The sequence below is a fragment of the Coregonus lavaretus genome, assembly GCF_964263955.1.
Source record: "Coregonus lavaretus genome assembly, chromosome: 19".
Taxonomy (NCBI): domain Eukaryota; kingdom Metazoa; phylum Chordata; class Actinopteri; order Salmoniformes; family Salmonidae; genus Coregonus; species Coregonus lavaretus.
In genome coordinates, this window is record NC_140006.1 from 15,932,360 (window position 1) to 15,959,265 (window position 26,906).

A 26,906-nucleotide genomic window follows, 5' to 3' on the forward strand; every position below is an offset into this window, starting at 1 on the left:
AGCGCAACTAATCTTCCGTGCTCCTCAAGGATTATTAGAAGTTACTTAGAAATTGCTCAACAGTCAACCACGAAAGTCACCGGGTGAGCAGAATAAACGGGAACGAAATAAACCCTTGCAGTTAACTTAAAGGCAACGTTCTGTCAGAAAAATCGTCACATCTCAATTGAATTTATCAGCCCAATATATAGAAAACTATTCAGAATAATCTCTCAGCTGATGGTAAACTAACTATAGAACTCACTCCGCTTCGCTTTCTAGTTCAATTTACGAGAAGTTAACGGGGCTGCAGCTGCAACTTCGCCACTCTTTACTTGTATATTTGGAAAATCATTCAGGGGCCTATAAATGCAACGTTGTTTAATATATGAGAAGACAATGGCACCAGAGACAAGGAACGGACGAAGTTCTACCGTGAATAACAACAACAGTAAAGACAACAGCAGGAGAAAGTTCCTGGTCGGTGTGGATCTCTTCTGCTTGTTTTTAGGTGAGTGTTTCTGGACTTTTCATTCTATAGATATGACAAGAAATTAGGCTATATTATTAGGTTACATTGTCTGACATTGCAGTTCATTTTTCTAATGTAAATAGGCCACCGTTTTAACATTTGCATAAAATCTGTTTATGCAAATTAATGTTTGTTGTATTGTGTTTTTATTGATTATTGTATTCATGTTGATTAACACAGCGCCATAATGTTATATGACATGTTGGTTTATTTATTGTCATCATAGACTAGCTAGAGTGTTTATCCTATCATTATGTCAAGGGCAGAAACTGCTCATGCAAATGTCAGTCTAATAATAATCATTAATCCAAGCAATCCAATATCAGAGCAATGTCAGTCAACATAAAGATGATTCAAAGGTTTGTTTAATTTCCTTTTACATTTCTTTGTTTTCTTCTTTTTATTGTCATTTTCGGTTGACTCCTTTTTCCATTTCCCCTTAGTCGATTTTTAATACCACAACAATATATTCTGCTGGCAAAGGGGAAAAGCCAATTGATCAATTGCTCCAAGAGGGCTATATTTCTTTGGTGTCCGCCCATTTATGTTGCACTCATTTGGCATGTTTTAATATTTTCCGTAATGTCTCACATCCCACACTGGCGATCAAGCCAGGAGTTGTTTTGAAGTGACATCTGGCATATTATATTTCAGTATGTGTGAGTGTGGTGTGTGTAATTAAAGGAAAGTTGTGAGAAGGTCAGCCATATGTTCAGCTAATGTACTGAGTGCCTCTCTCTCTCTCTCTCTCTCTCTCTCTCTCTCTCTGAGTGATACCTCACCAGATTCAAAAACACTAGGTCGGTGAACTGTCAAATAGTTTCAAAGGGGAATCAATCAGTCATTCCAAGAAAGACTTCATACTCAAAGACCCTAATAAGTATTCTGGTCCAAGGCCTAATAGTCTGTGGTCTGCTGGTGACTTGACATAACGACTACAATATATAGTGTTATGATATACAGTATAGTGTTATTATTTATATTGATTATTGTACTGCAATGTAGAGGGAGCTAGTACACAAGCATTTTGCTGCACCTTTTATACCTGCTGTAAACTGTGTATGTGACAAATAAAATGTGATTTGATTTTATATGCATTTCAGAGACCAGTCATTTTTCTATCCCTTGACAGTTTGAAATTATTAATCCTTTGACCTGTTGAAATTTATAATACATGGAGGTGGAAAAGAGGTGGAATTTTTTTAGTCTGGGTTGAAGACGTATGTATTCAAGTTCTACGGGGTCAATAACTGAGTTGACTGTGTCCCATGGGACATCTATGGCCACTTCTTACCCCACAACTGTTTGTTTAAAATAGTCTCTGATAATGTTATCACAGGTCAGTAGAGGTTCTGTCAACAAACTTCTCCGTCTCTCTATTGCCTTGCAAATGCAGAAATACACAGTACCAGTCAAAAGTTTGGACACACCCACTCATTCAAGGGTTTTTCTTCATTTTTACTATTTTCTACCTTGTAGAATAATAGTGAAGACATCAAAGCTATGAAATAACACATATGGAATCATGTAGTAACCAAAAAAGTGTTAAACAAATCAAAATATATTTTATATTTGAGATTCTTCAAATAGCCACCCTTTGCATCGATGACAGCTTTGCACACTCTTGGCATTCTCTCAACTAGCTTCACCTGGAATGCTTTTCCAACAGTCTTGAAGGAGTTCCCACATATGCTGAGCACTTGTTGACTGCTTTTCCTTCACTCTGCGGTCCGATTCCTCCCAAACCATCTCAATTGGGTTGAGGTCGGGTGATTGTGGAGGCCAGGTCATCTGATGTAGCACTCCATCACTCTCCTTGGTCAAATAGCCCTTACACAGCCTGGAGGTGTGTTTTGGGTCATTGTCCTGTTGAAAAACAAATGATAGTCCCACTAAGCGCAAACCAGATGGGATGGCGTATTTCTGCAGAATGCTGTGGTAGCCATGCTGGTTAAGTGTCCCTTGAATTCTAAATAAATCACTGACAGTGTCACCAGCAAAGCACCCCCACACACTCACACCTCCTCCTCCATGCTTCACAGTGGGAACCACACATGCGGAGATCATCTGTTCACCTACTCTGCGTCTCACAAAGACACGGCGATTGGAACCAGAAATCTCAAATTTGGATCATCAGACCAAAGGACAGATTTCCACCGGTCTAATGTCCATTGCTCGTGTTTCTTGGCCCAAGCAGGTCTCTTCTTATTATTTGTGTCCTTTAGTAGTGGTTTCTTTGCAGCAATTCGACCATGAAGGCCTGATTCACACCAGTCTCCTCTGAACAGTTGATGTTGAGATGTGTCTGTTACTTGAACTCTGTGAAGCATTTATTTGGGCTGCAATCTGAGGTGCAGTTAACTCTAATGAACTTATCCTCTGCAGCAGAGGTAACTCTTGGTCTTCCTTTCCTGTGGCGGTCCTCATGAGAGCCAGTTTCATCATAGCGCTTGATGGGTTTTGCGACTGCACTTGAAGAAACTTTCAAAGTTCTTGAAATGTTCCGTATTGACTGACCTTCATGTCTTAAAGTAATGATGGACTGTCATTTCTCTTTGCTTATTTGAGCTGTTCTTGGCATAATATGGACTTGGTATTTTACTATATAGGGCTATCTTCTGTATACCACCCCTACCTTGTCACAACACAACTGATTGGTTCAAACGCATTAAGAAGGAAAGAAATTCCACAAATTAACTTTTAACAAGGCACACCTGTTAATTGAAATGCATTCCAGGTGACTACCCCATGAAGCTGGTTGAGAGAATGCCAAGAGTGTGCAAAGCTGTCATCAAGGCAAAGGGTGGCTACTTTGAAGAATCTCAAACATAATATATTTTGATTTAACACTTTTTTTGGTTACTACATGATTCCATATGTGTTATTTCATAGTTTTGATGTCTTCACTATTACTCTACAATGTAGAAAATAGTAAAAATAAAGAAAAACCCTTTAATGAGTAGGTGTGTCCAAACTTTTGACTGGTACTGCATATCTTTTTTCTTATGAGAAGGAGGGTAAATTTTGCCCACTCTGTGTTTGTACCTGTCCACAGAAAACGCCTGTCAACAAACCAACAGTGTTTAGCTGTCTAAAGATGTGGTTTGAGGGGAGTGACCGCAAGGAGGAAATGGTGGAAGCACACTGGCAATTACTGGCCAAGCCAGATTCCATTCTCACTGTGACTCTGACTGGAGTTCCAGCATCTCCAGACCAGAAGGACTTTCCTCTTAGCTTACAATCAGGGCCCGTATTCACAAGGTGTCTCAGAGTAGAAGTGCTGATATAAGATCCGTTTTGCCTTTTAGGTGATAATGAATAAGATTATATGGACAGGAGGAACCTGATCCTAGATCAGCACTCCTACTCTGAGACAATTTATGATTATGGACCCAACTCTCAGTAGCCTATCCAGATTTTTATATTTAGATCTCAATATCTCAATAAGGCTGTGGCCTGGTCCCATACTGTATGTGCTGTAACCAACACTTCTATCGTTGTCATATTATTGTCATACCGATAAAAGAGTTGGCTACAGCACATACGGACACTATAGGACCAGGCCAGAGTCCAGGCCTGCTCTCAGTGCTTGAATACCTTAAGACTATCATAGCCAAAATAGCATTAGTTTAAACAGGCAGGACTTTAGGTAACACTTTATAATCCTATTAATTAATAAGTATAATTTATAAAGCATTTGTAAGTATTTATTATGGGTTATTCATTAAAAGTTGTTATAAAGCTAGCCAAGTGCCTCAACTCCACAATGATTTCATCCACAGAGTTGAGTGCAGGCTAGAGTTTTTTAGACCTTCGAGTCGCTATTTTTTTAATGAACCTTTTTTATCCAGGCGAGTCAATTAAGAACACATTCTTATTTACAATGACGGCCTGTCATCCATACAAAAAAGGAAATCAAATACAACCACTGACTGTTTCCTTGTTGAGATTCAATTGGCACATCTTAGAGCAACAGCAATGAGGAAACAGTCTGTAGTTGTATTTGATTAACGTTTTATTGAAAAGTATGGATTTCAGCAAACAAAGAAAGGCACACAACAACAGAGGACAAACATAGGTACACGGAAAGGATTTAAGAATTAACATTTTTGAAGTATCGACTGCATAGCAACTCAAAGGAGTCAGAAGTTAATTTAAAAAACTCTAGTCTGCGCTCAAATACATGGATGAAAGCATTGTGGAGTTGAGGTACTTGGCTATTATAAAGTGTAACCAAACTTTAGCTTTATTCCCTGTAGATTGAACTGAATCAGTAGTGTTTTGGCCAACACTGGCCCAGTGCAAGGCTGAACCCTGGGTTAAGTGTATAGCTAAATGGGGATGGTTGAACAGTAAGTCGTTGCAGATGGGGTTTTACTTTGTCTAATCACCTTATAATGTCCCCATTTGCTGCTGGCTGTAGCTCATCAGAAAGCTCAAGGGGGCTTAATCAGCTATATCGTGACTGTTCAACATCACTAACTGTTCAATGAGACAAATGGGAACAAACACTTTTACAGAGATTTCTATTTTGGCTTTTTAATGTTTTATTTAAATCGGTAACATGGAGCTCAGATTCTTTAAGCATTTCACAAATATTTTTGGCAAACCACCATTAAATGCAAATGTAATCTTTTCCCCTCATCTCCTCTCTCCCAGCAGTCAGAGCATAGGAACAGGGTTTGGCAACCGCACCACGACCAGACAGACAGACAGGGAGTAGTTTGTGTGGGGGCTACTGCCTGCCATGGGCAGTGGGAGAGCAATGGCAGCAAGTGGAAAATGTGTATCTGTTTATTTTAGCTACAGCAACTGGTGTTATGAGAAATGCCGCAAAATATGGTGGAATTTAATTAATTCAATGCAAGCTTCTATTTGCCTGTCCAAACATTGATTGTAGTTTCTATAGTGGAATTGAAGCTCCAAACTGAAACTCTGTAATTAGTCATATGGGCATGCTTAAGAATTCTTATAATCCAATAAGCTCAAGGTGATTTGTTTCTTGCTTCCAATTTTTCCATGAGAGAAAGCAAAGCAGACAGGTGTTTGAGTACTAACTCATCACTTCGAGGAAGATATTTGGTTTTACCTTACTTGGGCTTTAAAGGGATCGCTATGATGATAGAAAAGCCAAATAGGAAATAAACCACCATTTTGATATTGGTAAAAGAAAATCCTACATGCTCACTCATGCCATTTTGAATTAGGGAGTGCTTTCTGTTTTCTTTGCGTCAGTGTAGCTAATGCATTAGACGTATGCCTCTCGGCTGATGTTGTTGTTGGCAACTAGCGGGTCACTAGTTTTCCCCTCGCTTGTGCGAAGCGGGAAGGGAAGGGAGGAAGATGGGAAATCCCAAGATGCCTTGAAGAATGCTGCACTGTCTGGTGGCATGGGGTGTGTTTGGGGGCCTCGGGGGCAAGACAACACAGCTGAATCATGGGAAAAGCAGACTTGGTAATGTCTTAATTTACTCACTCCATGTTTGTTTCTGTCACCTGTTAGGGGTCAGGTCCCGACCGTGGCGTTTCGGTTTTTTAATGAGCTCAGAGAGAGAGAGAGTGAGACACCCTTTACTTGTATTTAACTTCCTCTCCTTTGTACTCTCCGGACCGCCTGAGTCTTCGATCTGTTAATGTGTATATAGGCGGTTAGTGAGGTCAAGACACCGGGGTTAATGCTTTTCACATTCATAGCAGTGTTGAGCCCAGTGGCCAGGGCCCTCTTTTCTTTCCATTTCCCTACATCAGCAAGCAGCAGCCCTAAAGCTGCCAAGCCAAGCACTGTGCTGTGAGAGGAATGCCTGTTGATTCCCTCCCATCATAAGGGCAATGAAAAAGCCTGACAGATCACACAGTTAAGATCAGGTGGTCCTTAAAGTGTGTTTTCTCTCTACTAGAGCTCTAACACCGCTGAAAACCCCCAACTTCAAATGGCTTGAATAGTAATAGTAAAAACAGTAACAGTAATAATGTGAATACTGTTGAATCTTGGATGAGAGGGAGGGAGGCCAGTGGAGGAGTGGTTAGGTCTGGGGTTCCCATCAGGCAGAGAGACTGGGCTGTAACATGAGCCGCTCCCAGCTGGGCTTTCAAAGCCCAGGCAGCTTGGAGCAGGGGAGCAGGGCGAGGGGAGCCAAACATACTAAGGTGTGTGTTGACATTTGGCTTTGAAGACATCAAACCCCCTGCCTCAGCTCTGCAGGACCCAGGACCCAGGCTTGCACCCACAGTTTGACCGCTTCCTCCCAACCCTCACCCAGAGAGAAAAGGGGGGAGGGATGAATGGATGAGAGAGAGAGAGAGAGAGAGAGAGAGAGAGAGAGAGAGAGAGAGAGAGAGAGAGAGAGAGAGAGAGAGAGAGAGAGAGAGAGAGAGAGAGAGACAAATGTTTGTCTTTCTTTGTATTCATACAAGGCAAAAACACCCTTCAGGCACATCTAAGTCTCAGCCTTTAAAGTGCACTTGAAAGGCTGTTGCCATGTTTTTCCACATCAGTTATCTGCGATGGATACCATTCAGCCCTTTTAGTACTAGCTGCCTCCGTTTGATGTTGGTTATTCATAGTATGATGGACGATACAGATTCTAACAATGACAGATTTGTCCCTTTCTTGGCTGCCAAGTCAGTGAATTTCATATTGTTTATTCAAATTTTTTCGGGAGTTGCTGTCATAAAAGGGAAAATCCACCCAAAAAACTATATTTTGGTATTGTTTTCATTAGTACACTGTTGATACAGTCCCAAAATGTTTGGGTGTCAGCAGTCAAGTCATTTTGCATCATCATGATGATGTGGCCAGTGACACTTTGCTTCTTGAAAGTCCAATATCTTGAAAACTTGACTGCTTACAGGCAAAACATTTTGGAACTGTATCAACAGTGGACTAATGAAAAAAAAGACTGAATTTTCCCTGTAAAGGATTTTTTCTTGCATTGTGATTTCAGAAAATGTCCATAATATATCTACAGTAATAGTGGAATGATAGTGTTTCACAGTATTACTTACCTGCCAGTGTTGTGATTGATTGTGATATTTGCCTATTGATTTCTCCCGCCAGGGTGGCATCTGTGGTCAAAATGGGAAAGCTGTTCTGACTTTGTCGCTGTGTTATCTAGTGGAAATGGCTCTGTCATATCCTGTAGTTAAATTCTACACTGTTTGCTCAATTTCAGTTTATGTGAGAACACAAGCACTGAACAGTGTAGGGAATAATTGTACCATTTAAATCGATGTGAAATATCTTGCAATTCTCTAGCACTAGACTGCTGTCACGCCCTGAGGTCCTCAGGCTATACACATACAAGCCTAAACACGGAACAAGATCCCACAACTACGGTAGGCAAACAGGCTACTTAAGTATGATCCCCAATCAGAGACAACGAGCGACAGCTGCCTCTGATTGGGAATCACACCCGGCCAAACCTAGAAATACACATCTAGATCCTAAACATAGAAATTCTAACATAGATCCTCACGCCCTGACCAAACCAACTAAAGCCAACCGTTGTCTTTAGTAGGTTTGGCCGGGTGTGATTCCCAATCAGAGGCAGCTGTCGCTCGTTGTCTCTGATTGGGGATCATACTTAAGTAGCCTGTTTGCCTACGGTAGTTGTGGGATCTTGTTCCGTGTTTAGGCTTGTATGTGTATAGCCTGAGGACCTCACGTTACGCTGATTCTTGTTTTGTTTGTTTATTGAGTTGAATAAATATGTACGCTTTTCACGCTGCACCTTGGTCTGACCCGTCTCTCAACGTTCGTGACAACTGCATTGAAAACAAATCTCCCCCTTCCCCGCATTCAATTGGCAGAGACTCACGCTTGAGTTTTTTACTTTCAGTTTTGGTCCACCAGCTTCAAACAGCTGTAAAAACAATATTTCTCAGCAATTTAGATGATACAATGATTCCCTACACTATTCAATGCATAAACTGAAAAGTGTAACATTTTAGCAACCAGGAAATGACAGAGCTATTTCCACTAGATCACACAGCCACAAAGTCAGAACAGCGTTCCCATTTTGACAACAGATGCCGCTCCGGCGGGAGAAATCAATAGGCGAATATGACAGCCAATCACAACACTGGTGGGTAAGTAATACTGTGAAACCCTATCATTCGACTATTACTGCAGATATATTATGGACATCAGTGTTATCTGATAGTAAAAAAGAGAGGTTGTATCACTTCAATTGATATTCTGTAGATTATTTGCTGTAGCCTACATGTCCCCTTGATATTTTCCTCAAACTGAACATGCTATAGGTCCATGGCCAATTCTGAGCACTGTATCATGATATTGCATGAATATAACATGTTATCAGCTGAGGTTTGTGTGAAGAGGCCCCGTGTAGCTCAGTTGGTTGAGCATGGTGTCGTATCGGGTGAATGGTGGCCATTATTGCTGTCAACAAAGAGTCCGTTCAAGCTGCATCGTGTTAGAGGCTTTTATTAAAATCACGAGGTTACAGCATAAGTACAGACCCGCGGTGTCCGGAGAACGGCTCCTCAGATTGCCATGGCCGTTCTGCCCTTTCTGTAGTCTAGCCCCTATTTATAAACAATGATGCTCCCTCTTCTGGCCAATCACCAGTCTCCCCTGTCTACAACACACTTCCTGTCTGTTGTACGTGACGTTACACTAAAACATATACTAACATAAACAACATTCCATTTCTTCATGAAAAACATTTAACAAAGACATAATCTTCATATACGATATTCCCCCCTTCGAGACGACCAGTCTCGAAAACAAACAGAATAGGATTATGACTAGTAACAATTTATCTTATTGAGTAGGTTTAACATTAAACCAAAAACATTCTCCTCTAGAGTGTAAATACCTTTCTATGAAATATGAATAACTGTTTATGAAGTGTGAATACATTACTATCTTTATGAAGTGTGAATACATTACTATGAAATATGAACAAATCTCTATGGAGTGTAAGAGCGAAAAACTGTCCGGCAACCTTCCATCCATCAATCAAGACAGTAAAATTCTCTCACGGTCCCTCTGCCCCAGGCAACCACCTTCGGTACTCCAGATAAACTCATAACCCATGTAAATGCATTTGAAAGTATGATGCAATTAAATACACATGTAAGCCCCTGCAAACAAAATCCTATCCAAAAACATCCATTGTAAGGCTGGTCAACCCATTGGACCTTACAGTGAACCTCTCCCTGCCTAAATCCCTGTCCCTAATCATTCACCGAAATAAACAAAAACATCTAAGATCCTCACATGTATCCAATAACATCAAATATCCTTCTACAAAAATTAATCCCTAAGAATATGACACAAATTATGTATTACACATGTCTATATTTCATTGCAAACACTGGAATGTAGTCCACTACACTTCATCTCCCCGTAGCCTCCTCTTCCAATGGACTTGTTGATGATGGAATCGGCCACACCCTCCTTGTTTCATCTCCTCCAGTCATATTGTCCTTTCATATTGTCCCTGTTTTGAGTATTTCAATCTCCACATGTTCCCCCAAATGCTTCTGGAAGAAAAGAAAAAACCAAACAGTATCTTTTGCAAAACAAACACTTTCAAATTGAACATCAATATCAACTAAGAATATAGAAATGATATATAAATGATGTATGAATCACATAAACCCATTCCCCCCTTTGATTCATAAATCATACCAACATCACCCTAATATTGAAATGTTTTTAAAAAATGATCAAATAATCAAAAATGATATTTATCCATCAGTTCCACTTGTCCATCTTTATCCAGATCAGGAACAGTCAACACCGGCATCTGAGTGTTGTCTCCAGGCATCACTCTCCAACCTATCTCAATATCATAGCTTTCTCAAAGATCAGTAACAAATTACAAACATCACACAGTGTTATCAAAGCTGAAACTAAAATCTGACCCATCACTGCCCCTACTGGGCCTAACTGATCTTGCAACCAAGTCTTCTCAGATCTCCCAAATGCATCCCTTATATTCTTCAATGCATATAGAACTATCTGAACTATCAGGACTCAAAGTATACCTAATATTATCAATATGATCTTCCCAAATGTTACACCATACCATGGAAAAAGTCCCCCCTTCTCCCTTAGATTCATCCTTCAATGATAGGCTTGAAGACTATGACATGTAGCCATGTCACCCTTTTAACCCTAGATTTAGCTGTGTCCGATGCTATCCCTCTTATAATGGTAAAAACCTCATATGGAAGCTTCAACGTTGACATGTAACAACCTCCTGTCTATCCATAGTGTAAGAATATATATGCTTTATCACCACAAACCCTCAAAATATCTCTAAAATTCCCCATAGTCACATTGTCAGGCAAAAGCTAATCTTTTAACCATCAAAGTCCTGCTGTTCCTACTACCTGGTACATAAAAATTAACATATTTCTCATTACTACCCTTAAGGTCATGCATATAACATCACAATCTGATATTCCCATAAACCTACCCCTTACCTCATATGTTTTATTAGAACAAAAACTTTTAGCCCTCAATGGTTACACCTCAAATGCTTCAGTTTTTGCTGTTACCTGATTTTACTTAACATCTAACAAATTTACACAAGTTAATTCACTTAACCCAATACCACCTAACCCTAGGCTTAAACAAATGTTTTGACAACGACATTATTTTATCTGTTACTAATTGTTGTTGATACCACAGTCATGACAAAGCATAATACTGACACACCCTTGATAAAGGTCGAACGACCGTCTCTAACATGTTTGTTGCTGGAATTCTCAACAGACATGGACCCTCAAGATTCCTCACTGATCTTACAGAATGAGCTGCTGGAACCTGCCCATCTATCTCTAATTTTCACAACAGAAGAATCAAACCACTCCCTTTAGTTTCTCTCTCCCCTAACGAGCGGTACTGATCAGATACCTCTCCTTGTCTGTCATTAAAATCAAAGACCTCATCCTGTCCTCCATGATAGTATCCTTCACTATTTCAGATGAATCTATATTGTCTCTACCACTATCTGCTCTCCTATTTTAACCCTATTCGTCTTGCTACCCCCTTTAATTTCAGAAAAGTTGTTGTCGGTGTCATACTTCCTACATTTGCTTATTGCCATCGTATCATTAATCCCTTCCAAAGTTACCATTAAAGTAGTTGATGTATTAACCTTAATTACTTCTAGTGCGAAAGTTACCAATATCCTCTGTGTATTATCTACTGTTGGAGTGGCTACTGTAACCTATTCTTCCTGAACTCCCTTGGTGACTGTGAAACTTCAACAGATTTCAAATCTTCCATCATAAGCGTTACTTTATGAATTACATAGCCTTTTAACCAATAATTCTTAACCGGAACAAATTTCTAATGCTTGCACTAGATAAGTATACTTCTTCTCCATAATTATCTCTCCATGTGGAAGAAACGTCCTCATCCTAACCCTAAAATTGGCACTGGAGCTATTGGTTCCCTTATAATCAAATGCGATATATTTATGGCTTTAATAACTATCAATGTTGAAAGAGTTAAATTGCTTCTCACTGTTGTTTTAATAGACTGAAGTGTCAATGTCCTTAGTTACTTCTAGTTTTCCCCAAAGAAAAGTTGTCTTTGCTTGTACTTCCATCTATCACCACTAGTGTCACTTTTTCCCCACTCTCAGTCCTTTCTCTAATCCCTGACTTTCAAACTTTTGATTATAAAAAATACACCTATAATTACCTTGATCTTCCTACTCTAAAGTGTCATTCACCATTGTTCTCTCTCTCTTACTACTAACTTTGAAACTTAGCTTACTGTCTTAGAGTTCCTTCAACCTAGTTCTCCTAACTTATTTTAATCTAATCGTTTCCTCCTAACCTTTAAACTTTTTCCACTGATTTATTCACAAAATCCCTTTACCACCAATTTTTAGAATATGTGATTGGGAAAGTCCCCACCTGTTTTTGACTTCTTTACACACAGACTTGGCAAACGACTAAACACCTTTTAGCCTAGCCTGAAATCTCTTAGTGTAAGAATGTAACCCAGAATAAACAGTCACCCCTTTTAACTTTTCAGACAGATTGTCTAATAGACAGTCGTCTAGTGTACATCTTATTGTACAATTCAATTTAAACAATGCATCTCTTCCCAACACTGCAATAACAGTATCTTCTAATATTAGTACCTTAAGAGTAATTAACTGTTTTACTACCTCAAATCCCTATCCTAATTAGTTATCAATTAGTGAGATGTTTAACCTCTTTAGGCTGAACCCAGATAAGTTTTTCCACTATTCACCATCACTTCTAATGGTCGGTTTTTACTTCAATTGTTAGCTATTTTCTCTTCTTCTCTAATCGATGCTCTCAGCTGACACCCCCCTTCCGGATCTTCTAGGCACTAACAGGTGATCTTCACTTGCTCCTTTATCTTCCTCTGTTGTTTTCTCCTGACGCATTTCCATCACAGGTAAAGTACCCAATCTGTCCACAATTATAACAGTCTTCTGAAAGTTGCTGGAAGTGTAGCTGAAATCTTCCTCCTCCTTCTATTTCTTCTCATCCTCTTCCTCTCCAATTCTGTGTCTGTCCAGAAACTGGCTGTGGATATGGAACATCTGGTACCCCCCTTGGCTGGTACAATTGCATTTGATATTGTTCAGTTGAAGCTGTAACAGTGATTGTTGATTTGGTTCACTCTGATTCTTCATAACCAAAGCTTCTCTTCTCCACCAGTTGTATGATTGAGTTTTCTCAGAGTTTCTTCGTCCTGTTCTTTGTTGTTGACATATCAGGATTCTTCAACAGCTTATATTCTAAGTTCTGTCCTCAAAATATCATCTTCCATCATCTTCTTACTTTTCTTCAGCATCTTGGCCTCAATGTATTCTTCTTCTCCTCCAATTCTTGGGATTAAAAATGTTCTCAGCAGGTTTTCTCCTTGTCTCTTCAACGTCTCGAGCTGTTCCTCTAGCTCTCTTACCTCTCCCAAAGTCCTCGCTTCCTCCAGGCCTGATAAGCCTCGGTCTATATCTCCTTCTATTTCTTCTGTGCCAGTCCTTGTAGGACAAACTCCTCTTGAACATAAAGCACCTTTAATCTCCAAATCTTCATCGCTTTCTTCATCTTTGCTTTCATCAGAGATCAAATCTCTAGTATCCTTCTTCTTTCCTCTCTTGCCAACTTCCTTCTGATCACAGAGTCATATCCACCCATGACCTCTTCATCATTACTCTCATCTTCATCATCCTCGTCTTCTTTAACCTCACTCTTCTCTTCCAGACATCTCATTTTCTTCCTTCTGGAGTTTTGGATTCACCTTTATCGTCATTTCTGCTTGTCCTCTATCTATTATTCGTCTTCATCTCTGATGCAACAATCACCCTCCTGGATGATCACTGGAAGCTGAGGATAAACATCCCTAAGCTGTACTTTTTACTGAATCCGTATGTGAGAAAGGTGTACTAACTTCTGCCATTAGTTTTTCTAACACTACTTTAGTTAAAGGATTACTATTTTTTCCCCTATATCAACCCTTTTATGTTCCTTTATTGTGAATTATTTTATTTTAGACTGTATAGCCTATGGCTTCCCCCCTGTAATTATTAATATAAACCTAACAACTCCTAAAAATCTTATTGTACAACTCAATTAAAAATCATGAATAATTAAAACCAATTTTTATTCCTATATCACCAATTTATCAATTAGTGTTGGCTATCTTACCACAACCCATCAAATGCAAGTAAATGTAAGTTAGTCAACTTCAAAGCAATCTTAAAAACAAAGCCTTCTAACCTTACAACCCTTTGATTTTTATCAATTCCATTGTTTAATATGCACCCAAGTATCTTAATTGCAGAATAATGTCAGTACCTGATTTCCAACCGAACTGTAATCCAGCCCAGTGATGCACAGAGACTCCAAAATGCAAATTTTATTCAAATAGTATTTGCCAAGCCTATGTAAAATTGTCATAACATCACATATTTTGTTAGGGATGATTTTGTGAACTAGCCTGATATCTGATCCGATCGTCTGCCGCGTCACGTGATGTCACGTCAGCACTTCCTGTATCTCCTCTCTCTCTCGTCTCGTTCCATGTTCCTCTCATATTTCAAAAAAACATAGAAACAGACAAGATTTCAGCAGTTAATGCAATCACTGAGTTATTTCAACCATATTCAATATTCATTCGTTCTACATTATTCACTCTAAGACTAAACTCAGAACTAAATAGATCGCTCAAAAACATTTTTATTTTATTTTAATCCGTCATTTAATTTAATTCATTATACTCCGTCAACATATCTCTCTCATTTATCAATTCAATAGGTCACAAAACAAGTTTCATCTTTAACCAAGCCCCGATGTAACAACTAGAAGATTCGTGTTAAAATCTCTTTGTCTGTGTGTTTCTCCGTCTCCCTGCAGGGTAACCCCAGATGGGACCTATGACCTTTACCCACAATGCAGTTTTGTAGTCTTAGCACATAACCTCATGTCGTAGTTTTAGCGCCGTAAAATCATGCACATGCGCACATCCATTCAAAAACACTTTTTCACCGTGGAAGTGAGATTCTCTACTCCCTCCTAGTCAAACAGACAGAATAACAGTCCCGCTTTACCTCCATTTTCCCCTCATAGTCAAACAACATTTAACAGCGCTCACAAAACATATAACCTGACTTACATACACAGAGACAAATTTAAGAGACTTTAATCCATCGCAATGGGGTCTCTAAGGATATCCGTTAGCATGTAGCACGCAACACAATTAGCATTTAGCATTAGCATTATCATTAGCCTTAGCCTTAGGTATACTGTGACACAAAACACATTTAGCATTTAGCATTAGCCTTAGCCTTTAGCTAACTGCGGCCTACCATACAAATAAATATCCTGCACTGCCCTTATTCCTTTTAAACATATTTATCCTACCGTTTTTGCTACCGTGGCTTAATGACCATTACACCGAGAAATTAGACCCAATCAAACCCCCCGTCGGACGAGAGTCGAATCATAATCACAATCAGATAAACCCCATTAAATCCGAGTTTTCCCTTAAAAAACCCACCGTCTGCCCATTCTATCGTGCAAACGGATTTGCCGGCCCAACATCTAAAATGGCCCCCCCGGGGTCTTAAAGCGGTACAGTGCCCTAATGAATGCGCATATCCGTTTTAATTGTACACCTTCAATACTTAATTCCTACCGTTTTATGCTCTAAATTCCAATTATCTGCCGTTTCAATGGAATAACATTTTAGCAGACTCTAGTCATCAGCAATAACGCCACCCGAGGCAAGGTCGTAATGGTACATCTCTCCAGTGTACACAAGTCGTATCCAATCTAACAAACTCCGAAGCGGTAAGAAAAACTCACCCTTATCTGGCCATGCTTCAAAGCGAGTTAGCTTGGCGGCTACGAAACAAAGAAGAGGTGCAGACCAGCCCCACGTTGGGCGCCATTATGTCGTATCGGGTGAATGGTGGCCATTATTGCTGTCAACAAAGAGTCCGTTCAAGCTGCATCGTGTTAGAGGCTTTTATTAAAATCACGAGGTTACAGCATAAGTACAGACCCGCGGTGTCCGGAGAACGGCTCCTCAGATTGCCATGGCCGTTCTGCCCTTTCTGTAGTCTAGCCCCTATTTATAAACAATGATGCTCCCTCTTCTGGCCAATCACCAGTCTCCCCTGTCTACAACACACTTCCTGTCTGTTGTACGTGACGTTACACTAAAACATATACTAACATAAACAACATTCCATTTCTTCATGAAAAACATTTAACAAAGACATAATCTTCATATACGATAATGGCGCTTGCAATGCCAGGGTTGTGGGTTCGTTTCCCACGGGGGGCCAGTATGAAAATGTATGCACTCACTAACTGTAAGTCGCTCTGGATAAGAGTGTCTGCTAAATGACTAAAAAAATAAAATATAAAAAAAGAGAACGTTTATCAATGTTGTTCTGATGAGAACTGCATAACAGTCACCTTCCTGAGCCCAGGCTGCCCCAGGTAAGTGTGTCTTTCTGTGTTTGTTTGTGCTTGCCAGAGCTGAGTGTGGGTTAACTGCAGAAATACAGGTTGTGTGTGTTTGTATGCCAGATTACATGCAGTGATGCTCCTTGCTGTCATTCTGCACAAGTTTCCCATCACGCCCCACCGGAGGTGCTTGTTCTGCAGTGACAGCAGCATCAGCCTGTTCTATAAGAACAGTACGCTGCCCACCACTGTCCTGGTAGTTGTGGGGTTCACTGTGCCCATCACCTCTGTAAATCTTTAGCATGGTTCAGCAGCAGGAGGGAAAGGAAACGCATCCACGGGACTCTGATTCACTCCATCCAGAGATTCACTGAATGTGGCTATATGCCCAGGCCACCTCACAAATTTAGCAGTTGATTATCTACTTTCAATTGATTGTAACCATGAACCTAGAAGTGGTATGGGATTAGCCTTGGTTTCAGTCTGTCTATAAACATTTTCCAAACATGTTGGCATAACAACCACAAAGGAGTTGTGGGAAAGCAGAAACAGACAGGCACCAAGGCTAGTATACAAACCCTATTGGTTCAAAACCTACTCGGCTCATCAATACTGAATTCAGACCTAAACCACTATTTCCTAGTAATTGGTTTTAGGTTGAGAACTATCTGAGTGGAGACAACAAGTCTGGAAAGATGGGAGTGAAAAGTGAGACCCCCATGTTCCCTGTCCGTCCATCGCTGTGCCATGTACCTGTGGACACTCCTTTTGGAGCCCCTTATTGATCCCCTCTCTCTCTCTTCTCTATCTCCCTCTCTCTTCTCTCTCTCTCTCTCTCTCTTCTCTATCTCTCTTTGTCTATCCCTCTCCTTCTCTTCTCTCTCTGCCTCACGACTGCTGTGTACATAGCCGGCCTGCCTTTCCTGATCATAGAGACTAGTGCTGTACAGCCCTACCGCCGAGGCTTTTACTGCAACGATGAGTCCATCAAGTACCCGGCAAAACACGGAGACACCATAAGCGATGCTGTGCTTTCTGCTGCTGGCATTCTTATCACCATCCTTTCTGTAAGTCACTATACCTCACTAATTAGCCTGAGTCCCAGATCAGTTTGTGCTGTCTTGCTAACTCATATGTACAGTTGAAGTCGGAAGTTTACATTCACTTAGGTTGGAGTCATTAAAACTTGTTTTTCAACCACTCCACAAATTTCTTGTTAACAAACTATAGTTTTGGCAAGTCGGTTAGGACATCTACTTTGTGCATGACACAAGTCATTTTTCCAACAATTGTTTACAGACAGATTATTTCACTTATAATTCACTGTATCACAATTCCAGTGGGTCAGAAGTTTACATACACTATGTTGACTGTGCCTTTAAACAGCTTGGAAAATTCCAGAAAATGATGTCATGGCTTTAGAAGCTTCTGATAGGCTAATTGACATCATTTGAGTCAATTGGAGGTGTACCTGTGGATGTATTTCAAGGCCTACCTTCAAACTCAGTGCCTCTTTGCTTGACATCATGGGAAAATCAAAAGAAATCAGCCAAGTCCTCAGAAAATAAATTGTAGACCTCCACAAGTCTGGTTCATCCTTGGGAGAAATTTCCAAACGCCTGAAGGTACCACGTTCATCTGTACAAACAATAGTACGCAAGTATAAACACCATGGGACCACGCAGCCGTCATACCGCTCAGGAAGGAGACGCGTTCTGTCTCCTAGAGATGAACGTACTTTGGTGCGAAAAGTGCAAATCAATCCCAGAACAACAGCAAAGGACCTTGTGAAGATGCTGGAGGAAACAGGTACAAAAGTATCTATATCCACAGTAAAACGAGTCCTATATCAACATAACCTGAAATGCTGCTCAGCAAGAAAGAAGCCACTGCTCCAAAACCGCCATAAAAAAGCCAGACTACGGTTTGCAACTGCACATGGGGACAAATATTGTACTTTTTTGAGAAATGTCCACTGGTCTGATGAAACAAAAATAGAACTGTTTGGCCATAATGACCATTGTTATGTTTGGAGGAAAAAGGGGGTACCTTGCAAGCCGAAGAACACCATCCCAACCGTGAAGCACAGGGGTGGCAGCATCATGCTGTGGGGGTGCTTTGCTGCAGGAGGGAGTGGTGCACTTCACAAAATAGATGGCATCATGAGGAAGGAAAATTATGTGGATATATTGAAGCAACATCTCAAGACAACATACAGGAAGTTAAAGCTTGCTCGCAAATGGGTCTTCCAAATGGACATTGACCCCAAGCATGCTTCCAAAGTTGTGGCAAAATGGCTTAAGGACAACAAAGTCAAGGTATTGGAGTGGCCATCACAAAACCCTGACCTCAATCCTATAGAAAATGTGTGGAAGAATGGACCAAAATTCACCCAGCTTATTGTGGGAAGCTTGTGGAAGGCTACCCGAAACGTTTGACCCAAGTTAAACAATTTAAAGGCAATGCTACCAAATACTAATTGAGTGTATGTAAACTTCTGACCCACTGGGAATGTGATGAAAGAAATAAAAACAGAAATAAATCATTCTCTCTACTATTATTCTGACATTTCACATTCTTAAAATAAAGTGGTGATCCTAACTGACCTAAGACAGGGAATTTTTACTAGGATTAAATGTCAGGAATTGTGAAAAACTGAGTTTAAATGTATTTGGCTAAGGTATATGTAAACTTCCGACTTCAACTGTATATGAGTTGCCATAGGAGTTGGCAAGACAGCACAAACAGATTTGTGACTCAGTCTATGTTCACTTCACTTTCCACCTCACTGTTTCTGCAATGTGCAGCACCATCACCACTCACTGTACTGTGTGTCTACTAAATTATACCAAGGATCAAGTCACCTCCCACTGGGCACACCACATCATTTCAACATGGAAATGTGGGTAATATTTGGTTGAGACGTTGATCAATGAGATTTCAACCTTTATTCACCCACTCAAAAAGACAGCCAGAAGTTTATTGAATTTCCAATGTGTTATCACTATGCTTTTAACCATTTATAAAAGCACAACCAAATTCCAATGAAAAAAATGATGCCTGATTTTTGATTTCGTTGTCATCTAAATGTTTTATCACCGCGCTTTCAACCATTTAAAAGCACAACAAAGTTTAAATGGGAATACAATGTCAGGAATTTTGTAATTATACAACAACTGAATTTGTTATCACTGTGCTTCATCTAATAGCACAACCAAATGACCTGGATTGCAGTTGATATTCCATTAAAATAACATGCTGTTCGATACTCAGCACAGATTGTTATAGTAATTGTGAAGATCTCCACAGACCTGCGACCTTTGCATGCTGTCTTGATCATGCACGCTTTCTACTATTACATAAGAAAGGGATAGTTACAGTAACCCTCAAAATGTGGCAATGGATGTGTTACTCATTTTAAGGTTGAATAAATACTGTTACATTAGTTTGTAAGATTTACTGTACTACAAAAGTAATATTGAATTGTGTTGGGTTGACAATGCAGCCAAATCTCAACAGTTAAAGGAGCTGTATCTGAGCCACTGGCTTAATCCTATTCTTTAACTTTTATTTTTGGTTTAGTTGGAGCTGTGAATCCAACATGTCATTTGTTAACGTGTCGACAAGTTAATAAGCAATTTACTATATTGCAAAAGTGGTATTGAATTATGTTTGGTGTGCAACGCAACCAAATATCAACATTTGAAGGCGATGGATCTTTTGTGCCACTGACTTAGTCTGGCTTTAATTCCAGGTTGTCTACAAATTAATAATTGATATGTTGGCTTCACGTCTCCATCTCAACCAAAAATCTAAGTTAATGAATAGGACTAAATCAAATCAAATCAAACTTGAAATGCACTTTAAATAAAGTGATTTGATTTGATTTAGTTCTATTCTTTAACTTAGATTTTTGGTTAAGATGGAGACGTGAGTCCAATATATTAATTATTGACTTGACGATTACATTTGAAATCAACCAAAACTTGAAACCCTAGGCCTATATGAATTGTTTATTTTTTGTTGAACCCTAGGTTGAACTGAAACAATAGCTGTTGATGACTTCGCAAATGCTATATAGGCCTAAATAGTAAGAGCTCTTAGGGTTGCATTCATTGGAGTGAAACGTTACAGGACTTTCAGATAGAAATAGATTATGTAGAACAGAAATGCTTCTCTGCCCTGTAGAATAGGTGATCATGCCTATTCAAGATGTTTCTTTCTGCAACGTTCTGTAAGGTTGCACCTCACTGAACAGACCCAGTCAGGGGTTGAGGTGATTGGGTTGGTTTGCATGGTGAGAAGGATCTCCCTGGACCTGTGTAATTATAGTTGACGTAATGGTTGTTCAATCAAACACTGTAATTCACAGGGCTGGAAATGTGGTGGATGGCACAGGAGAAGAGCAATAGGCCAATATTTATTCTTCTGAATGTGACACTAAATTCCATGTTCCCATAGACCAAGGGGCTTTTGGCTGGCATTTGTCTATTTTGAACTCTTGAAACACTCTTAGCATTAAATTATGTAAAACTTAGTTGCCCCTCAGATAAAGCGGAGAGAGAAGCTGCCTGGCATAAAAGCATAGAAGCTTTGTCCCTTGCGGAAAAATACATATCTGCAACAACAAAAAAACGACTCTGGGAGTGTTCAAGTTAACCTTTTATAAGTGTATAATTTGTGTGACGACTAGACGTTTATGAGACAAGCCACGAGACAACCTCTTCCCCCCTTTGAATATCTCTGAGGTTACAACTGTAACAGTTACACAAAGTTACTACAAAGCCGTTTCATTCATTCACATAGTTCATATATTCTCAGTTCTCACACAATGAGAACCAGATGTGTTCTTTTCCCTCCCATGAAGCAGCTGGGTTGGATCAACCAGGCTCTAAAGGGCTCCATGGTGGAGAGAGAGAAAGGAAAAAAGAAAAACATATATGTTATCAGCTTGTAAAATCTCCCAATAGGACTTTCCCCCAAACGTGTTTTTATCGAAATGAGATGTTTTTCGCATCGGACAGGAATTTCTCAATGAAACCGATATGCTAACAAGAAAACACCCAGACATCCCCTTGTGAAATCAGAGCCCTGCGAAAACGAGTGAGCCGGCGCGGTGGAAAACAAACATGCCCCAATGTGTGTCTGCTCTGGCAGAGTCTGGCCACCAAAAAATCAGACATGTCGCCTAGCTCAGCGTTTCTCCTGGTTGAAACCAGAAGTGTTGCCCGCTCCCTCTTTCTCCCTCCCTTTCTCTCTCCCTTTTCATTCCCTCTATTTTCTCCCTCCTTTTCTCCCTTGCTCTTTTCCCCCCTCTCTTGCTCTCCCCCTCTCTCTTTGTCTCTCCCCATTGACTCCTTCTCTCCCTCCTCCCTCTCTCACTTACTTCTTCTCTGCCCCTCCGTCCCTCCCTCCCTCCTTCTCTCCCTCCTCTCCCTCTCTCTTTCTCCATCCCTCTCTTCACTCTCCCTCCCTCTTCTTCTCACTCCCTCCCTCTATAATTCCCAAGCTCTTTCTCTTTCTCTCCCCACTCACTCCCTCTCTCCCATTTATCAGTGGCCAGGAGGTAGACTAGAGGAGGGTGGGGAAGGGAAAAGCATTTGAGCTTGAGCAGCTGTAGTGAGTTATTGGAGTCCAGTCCACGTCCCCCGGCCCCAAGTATGTCCGGCACGTCAATCATCGGTTTTATACGTTTGTTTATTTACCCACTTACTGAAAACCTTTGCATGTGCCTTCCACAACTCACATACTCATTCACCCTCACATAGCTACACTGAACGTAATGCATTTTGTTTTTTATGTTAATGGTGCAAACCAAGGGTTAGGCCTGGAGTGTTTTTGATTGACTTTTCCCTCCAAAATAGAGTCACATATTTGAAATTCTTTGATGCAATGATTTTTTCCCCTCAGCTCACAGTATCGTTGTAATATTACACTCTGATTACTCCTAGTATTGTCGCTCTATACTCTCTGATTAGTCTCTGCAGTTTTACTGCTGTGTTTAACTGAATTCCAAATGTATATTGGAAAACCAGATGTCTGATACTCTATCATACTCTATCATTAAGGAAATAAATAAGCAGTTCATTTTTGTTTAAATAAGACATAATAACAACAATGAAACAATTCATTACTTATATTTACTCTGACAGTAATTAGGAACTGTATAACAGTAACAATTTGACTTCAGTGGCCATCCTTGTAGATGACATGACTGCTGACCTATATATACAGTACATATAGAGATGTGTATTTCTGGTTCTGCATGACTATATTCTCTCCTTTATCCCTCTTGCCAGATCATCATCTCTAAGAGATATAGTCATGTCATCTATAAAGATGGCCGCTGTAGACTCCGGGTCCACCAATCACCATTTGACTGCCACAGTGGCCATCTTTGTACTGTAGATGACATGACTGTATCCTCTCCTTGTTCCTTCCCCCATCAGATCATCATTGGTGAGAGCTACAGGATCTACTACCTGAACGAGGGCTCCAAGTCCTTCGTAGGGAACCCCTACATCTCCGCCCTCTATAAGCAGGTGGGCGTGTTCATCTTCGGCTGCGCGGTCAGCCAATCATTCACAGACATTGCCAAGGTATCGGTGGGCCGCATGCGACCCCACTTCCTGGACGTGTGTAAGCCCGACTGGTCCACCATCAACTGTTCTTTGGGCTACATCACAGACTACCAGTGTAATGGGCACGAGAGCAAAGTCCAGGAGGCCAGGTACATTACTCTGAGATTACTCCATTGTGATTGTGAAGCATCTATGTAATGTTTATGAAGACTTTATGAATGCTCTATAAAGAAACGTAGCCTATAAATTATGTTTAGTTTAAAGTGGTACCGGATATTTGATTTCATACAAAGTGAATGCTTAGTTCAATATCCAGGAGAAAGGCATTACATTGGTCTTACCTGTGCATTAATCTTGTAATTACTATAGTAACAACATTGTATTTCTCCTTTTCAGGAAGTCGTTCTTCTCTGGCCATGCGTCCTTTTCCATGTACACCATGCTGTATTTAGTGGTGAGTTACTGTTATGTGTCTTAACCTCACACACACACACACACACACACACACACATAACCCCCCCCCCCCCCCACAAACACACACACATATACACACACACACACTAGCAGTCGCCCTGTGTTGATTCATTACCCAACTCTCCCGTTCTCCCAGTTCTACCTGCAGTCCAGGTTCACCTGGCATGGAGCCCGTCTTCTGCGCCCCCTGACCCAGTTCACCCTTATCATGATGTCCTTCTACACCGGCCTGTCCCGCGTCTCCGACCACAAGCACCACCCCACTGACGTCCTGGGTGGCTTCGCACAGGGAGCCCTGGTGGCCTACAGCATAGTGAGTACTTGGACTTAGTATTTACTATGAGCCCCCACAACTACATAGTACTGTACTGCATATAATTCATAGTATGTACTATAGCTTACTACATAGGATGATATAGTACCGCATATACAACATGGTATAGTACTACATGCATAATGAAGTTATGCAGTCTGTATCATTAACATGTCTGACCTGCTTTTACTATATCATTTATTATTGACAATATATACTTTTTTTTCTTCTTCTTTCCTATCCCTCAGGTGTTTTTCGTTTCTGACCTGTTCAAGCCCAAAGGCAGAAGTTCAGCTCTACCAGCGACCCCAGTAAAGAACCCCAACAACCCCACGGCAGACATCAGAGAGCGGAGCAACCACCTCACCATGGCATAGTAGAGACCACTAGTGTACAGCTACCTTCCGCTCTAGGTTTTAAAGATCCCTTATTTCACCTACTGGTCTATACTGGATATGTTAAACAACCAGCGAAAGCAGCAGGACTGACAACTGACATGTCTACAAGGCACTGAGAAATAATGAACTATGGAGAACTCGCTTTGGAAAGAAGAGGAGAGTTGGAAGCATTCAGACACACACACACACACACACACACAACACACACACGCCGTTTGAACAGCCAGCAACACCCATGTTTCTCACCATCTCATCTGACGTGCATGTGGAAGAGTGTAGGGAGAGAATTCCTATTTTGCTTTAATTACCCAAGGTCTCTATATCAAACCTGGTGCTTTGCAGATTAACTTTATCTGGATCTGCAGACAAGGTCGTTTCACAGACAGAAGGAAGGAGAGAAGGAAAGGAACAGCCGTGGAACGTGATAATGTCTGCTTGGCTTCGGGAACCATGGAGACTGGCTAATAATACCATCACACACATACTGTGTGCCTACGAGACACAAACTCATGAACAGAAACAAATTCCTTGATTACAGGAAGGATGTTTTTTATTTGATAAATAACTTTCATTATAAGTTTGAGCTATAGCACTATATCCAAACTCAATATTTGATTTAATTGTCACCACTTGAATGAACTGAAGTGAAGCTTTTCTGTAAAGCTTTGTATTAAAACCAGCTTTTAGGTCTCCTGAAATGTAGTTTGTATAGGAATATATGCACTGTAGCTAAAGGAGTTGCCATATTATATACAGTAGATGGAGACTACAGAGAGGGATGTGGGCCTTTCTGCTGGTTGGGACGAGCCCCCACTGAGCCCTGTAATGAAGTGACTGTGTGTGTGCCAGACGACTGCTCACAAGTATTAGGCCGGAGTATTAGGCAAGAGTATTAGGCCAGAGTATTAGGCAAGAGTATTAGGCCAGAGTGTGTGTGTATGTATGTGTCTGTCAGTGTGCCAGTATCTGAATGTCATGTCTATACTGTATTTGTGCGTGTGTGTGTTCATAAACGCTTTAGGTTAAAGACCGGGAACATAAGGCTGCTTCAACAGACATTTATATTAAAAACAGGAAAACTGTGGAATTATACTTTCATAGACTGTAGCTTTGTGATACATTTTCTAGTGATTCACATAAACTGTACCAACTGCAGAAAAAAAAACTTCCCTGTGACAATATAGTATGCTCTGTCCTGCCATGTCATTGCAACCAAACAGCAATATATTTTTTATTTTTGTAATGTAAAGAAACATTTTGTATCAGAGAATTATGTACAATATCATTTATCTACATTTTCATGAAATATCCACTATGAATTGTGATGTGTCGATACCTGTGTAATTGTGTAAGTGCTGCTTCAACAAGCAATGATTGACAAAAGTCATTCAGTGAAACGACAACTTGGGTTGTGAGTATTCAAACATTTGTTAAATAGCTTTTCAAGAAGACAGCTTCAGTACATTTTTATTAAAATACCTTTAAATATTTTTGTATTGTCCCTTTTTTTTGTAAATTGTACAATGAAAATATAAGCCATATACTGTAAATGTATTATAGATTATGTGCTTTGTAATAATAAAAACTCATTATTTTAAGAGTTTTTGTGCTTCTTTTTTGTGTCCTTCCTCACTTGGACTGAGACAAAGCTATACAATAAAATAATTACAGGACAGTTGATAGTGAAGCTGAGCAGCTCTCTCTCTCTGACTTTACGTGCGAAGGTGAGATCTGGGCGTAGGTTCTAAACTCTATGGTAGAGTTCCGTTCCGTGCTTCACTTCCTGAAGGTGAAATAGTGTGCATTCCAGGTTTTAACCCATGTCCCCAATGGCACATTGGAATAATATAGAACATGCCTGGTGAGTGTGCCACAGTGGCAAATTAGTACATTCCCATATGAGAATGTGACTCTTGGAAGACTAGAGCCCTTTGGTGGGCTGATAGAGATCCATGTTACAACTACAATTCCTATTAATTGAAAAAAATTCATCATCTGTAGATTGTTCTATATGCTAGTATTCAATCTTTCAAGAATCCATACTCAAATGAGAAACAGGTTCAGGTGTTTCTGGTCATAGGTTCGGAGTGGCTGAAAAATCACAACATTCACCCGGTTTTGTGCTAAATGTCCTGGTACTGGGTAAAATTCATGATGCCGTTGACCTTAACAAGGGACCCAGGACCAGAGGAAGCAAAATATCCCCATAATATCAAAGATCCACCACCACATTTTACAGTAGGTATGGGGTTCTTTTGTGATTATGCATTCTAATTTCGACACCAAACCCATCACTGGTGTGCATGGCCAAAGAGCTCTATTTTCATTTCATCTGACCAATGCACCGGTTCCAATCCAAGTGCCAATGCAATTTAGCAAACTCCAGGCATAAACATTTGTTGAATGACATGAACATAGAGCAGTCATTTTTGCTCATCTTTATCAAGGGTGACAATTTCGGACCCCACTGTATGTTAAATGGATTAATAATGTACAGTTTGTTCCAAAAGTACTGCGACAGTGAGTGAAATGATACAATGACTATAAGGTTGAAGTGAAGACTGTCAGATTTCATTTGAGGGTATTTCCATCCATATCGGGTGAACCGTTTAGAAATTACAGCACTTTGTGTACATAGTCCCCCAATTTTGTATTTTTTACTTATCTACCAATAGGTGCCCTTCTCC

General features: G+C 40.3%; 1 protein-coding gene and 1 long non-coding RNA gene across 3 annotated transcripts in view; one reads left to right on the forward strand and one right to left on the reverse strand.

Annotated features, from left to right (window-relative positions):
* Positions 1-8,203, reverse strand: part of LOC311146175 — a 48,815-nt gene extending 40,612 nt beyond the window's left edge. Inside the window, exons 1-3 of one of the 2 annotated variants that reach the window (XR_014614656.1) lie at positions 8,116-8,203; positions 7,517-7,576; positions 5,000-6,762 (exon numbers count right to left, since the gene is read on the reverse strand). This is a non-coding gene — a long non-coding RNA (uncharacterized lncRNA). Of the gene's footprint in view, positions 1-4,999; positions 6,763-7,516; positions 7,577-8,115 lie in introns of those variants that run through there. The other variant, XR_014614655.1, reaches the window with a different exon arrangement.
* Positions 15-25,817, forward strand: LOC311146170 (phospholipid phosphatase 3-like). Its single transcript, XM_084182662.1, has 6 exons — positions 15-490; positions 17,363-17,520; positions 22,903-23,183; positions 23,431-23,488; positions 23,645-23,821; positions 24,070-25,817. Exons 1-6 carry the CDS (start codon positions 349-351, stop codon positions 24,196-24,198), a joined length of 945 nt encoding a protein of 314 aa, XP_084038788.1. The 5' UTR covers positions 15-348; the 3' UTR covers positions 24,199-25,817.
* Positions 25,818-26,906: the final 1,089 nt, after the last annotated feature.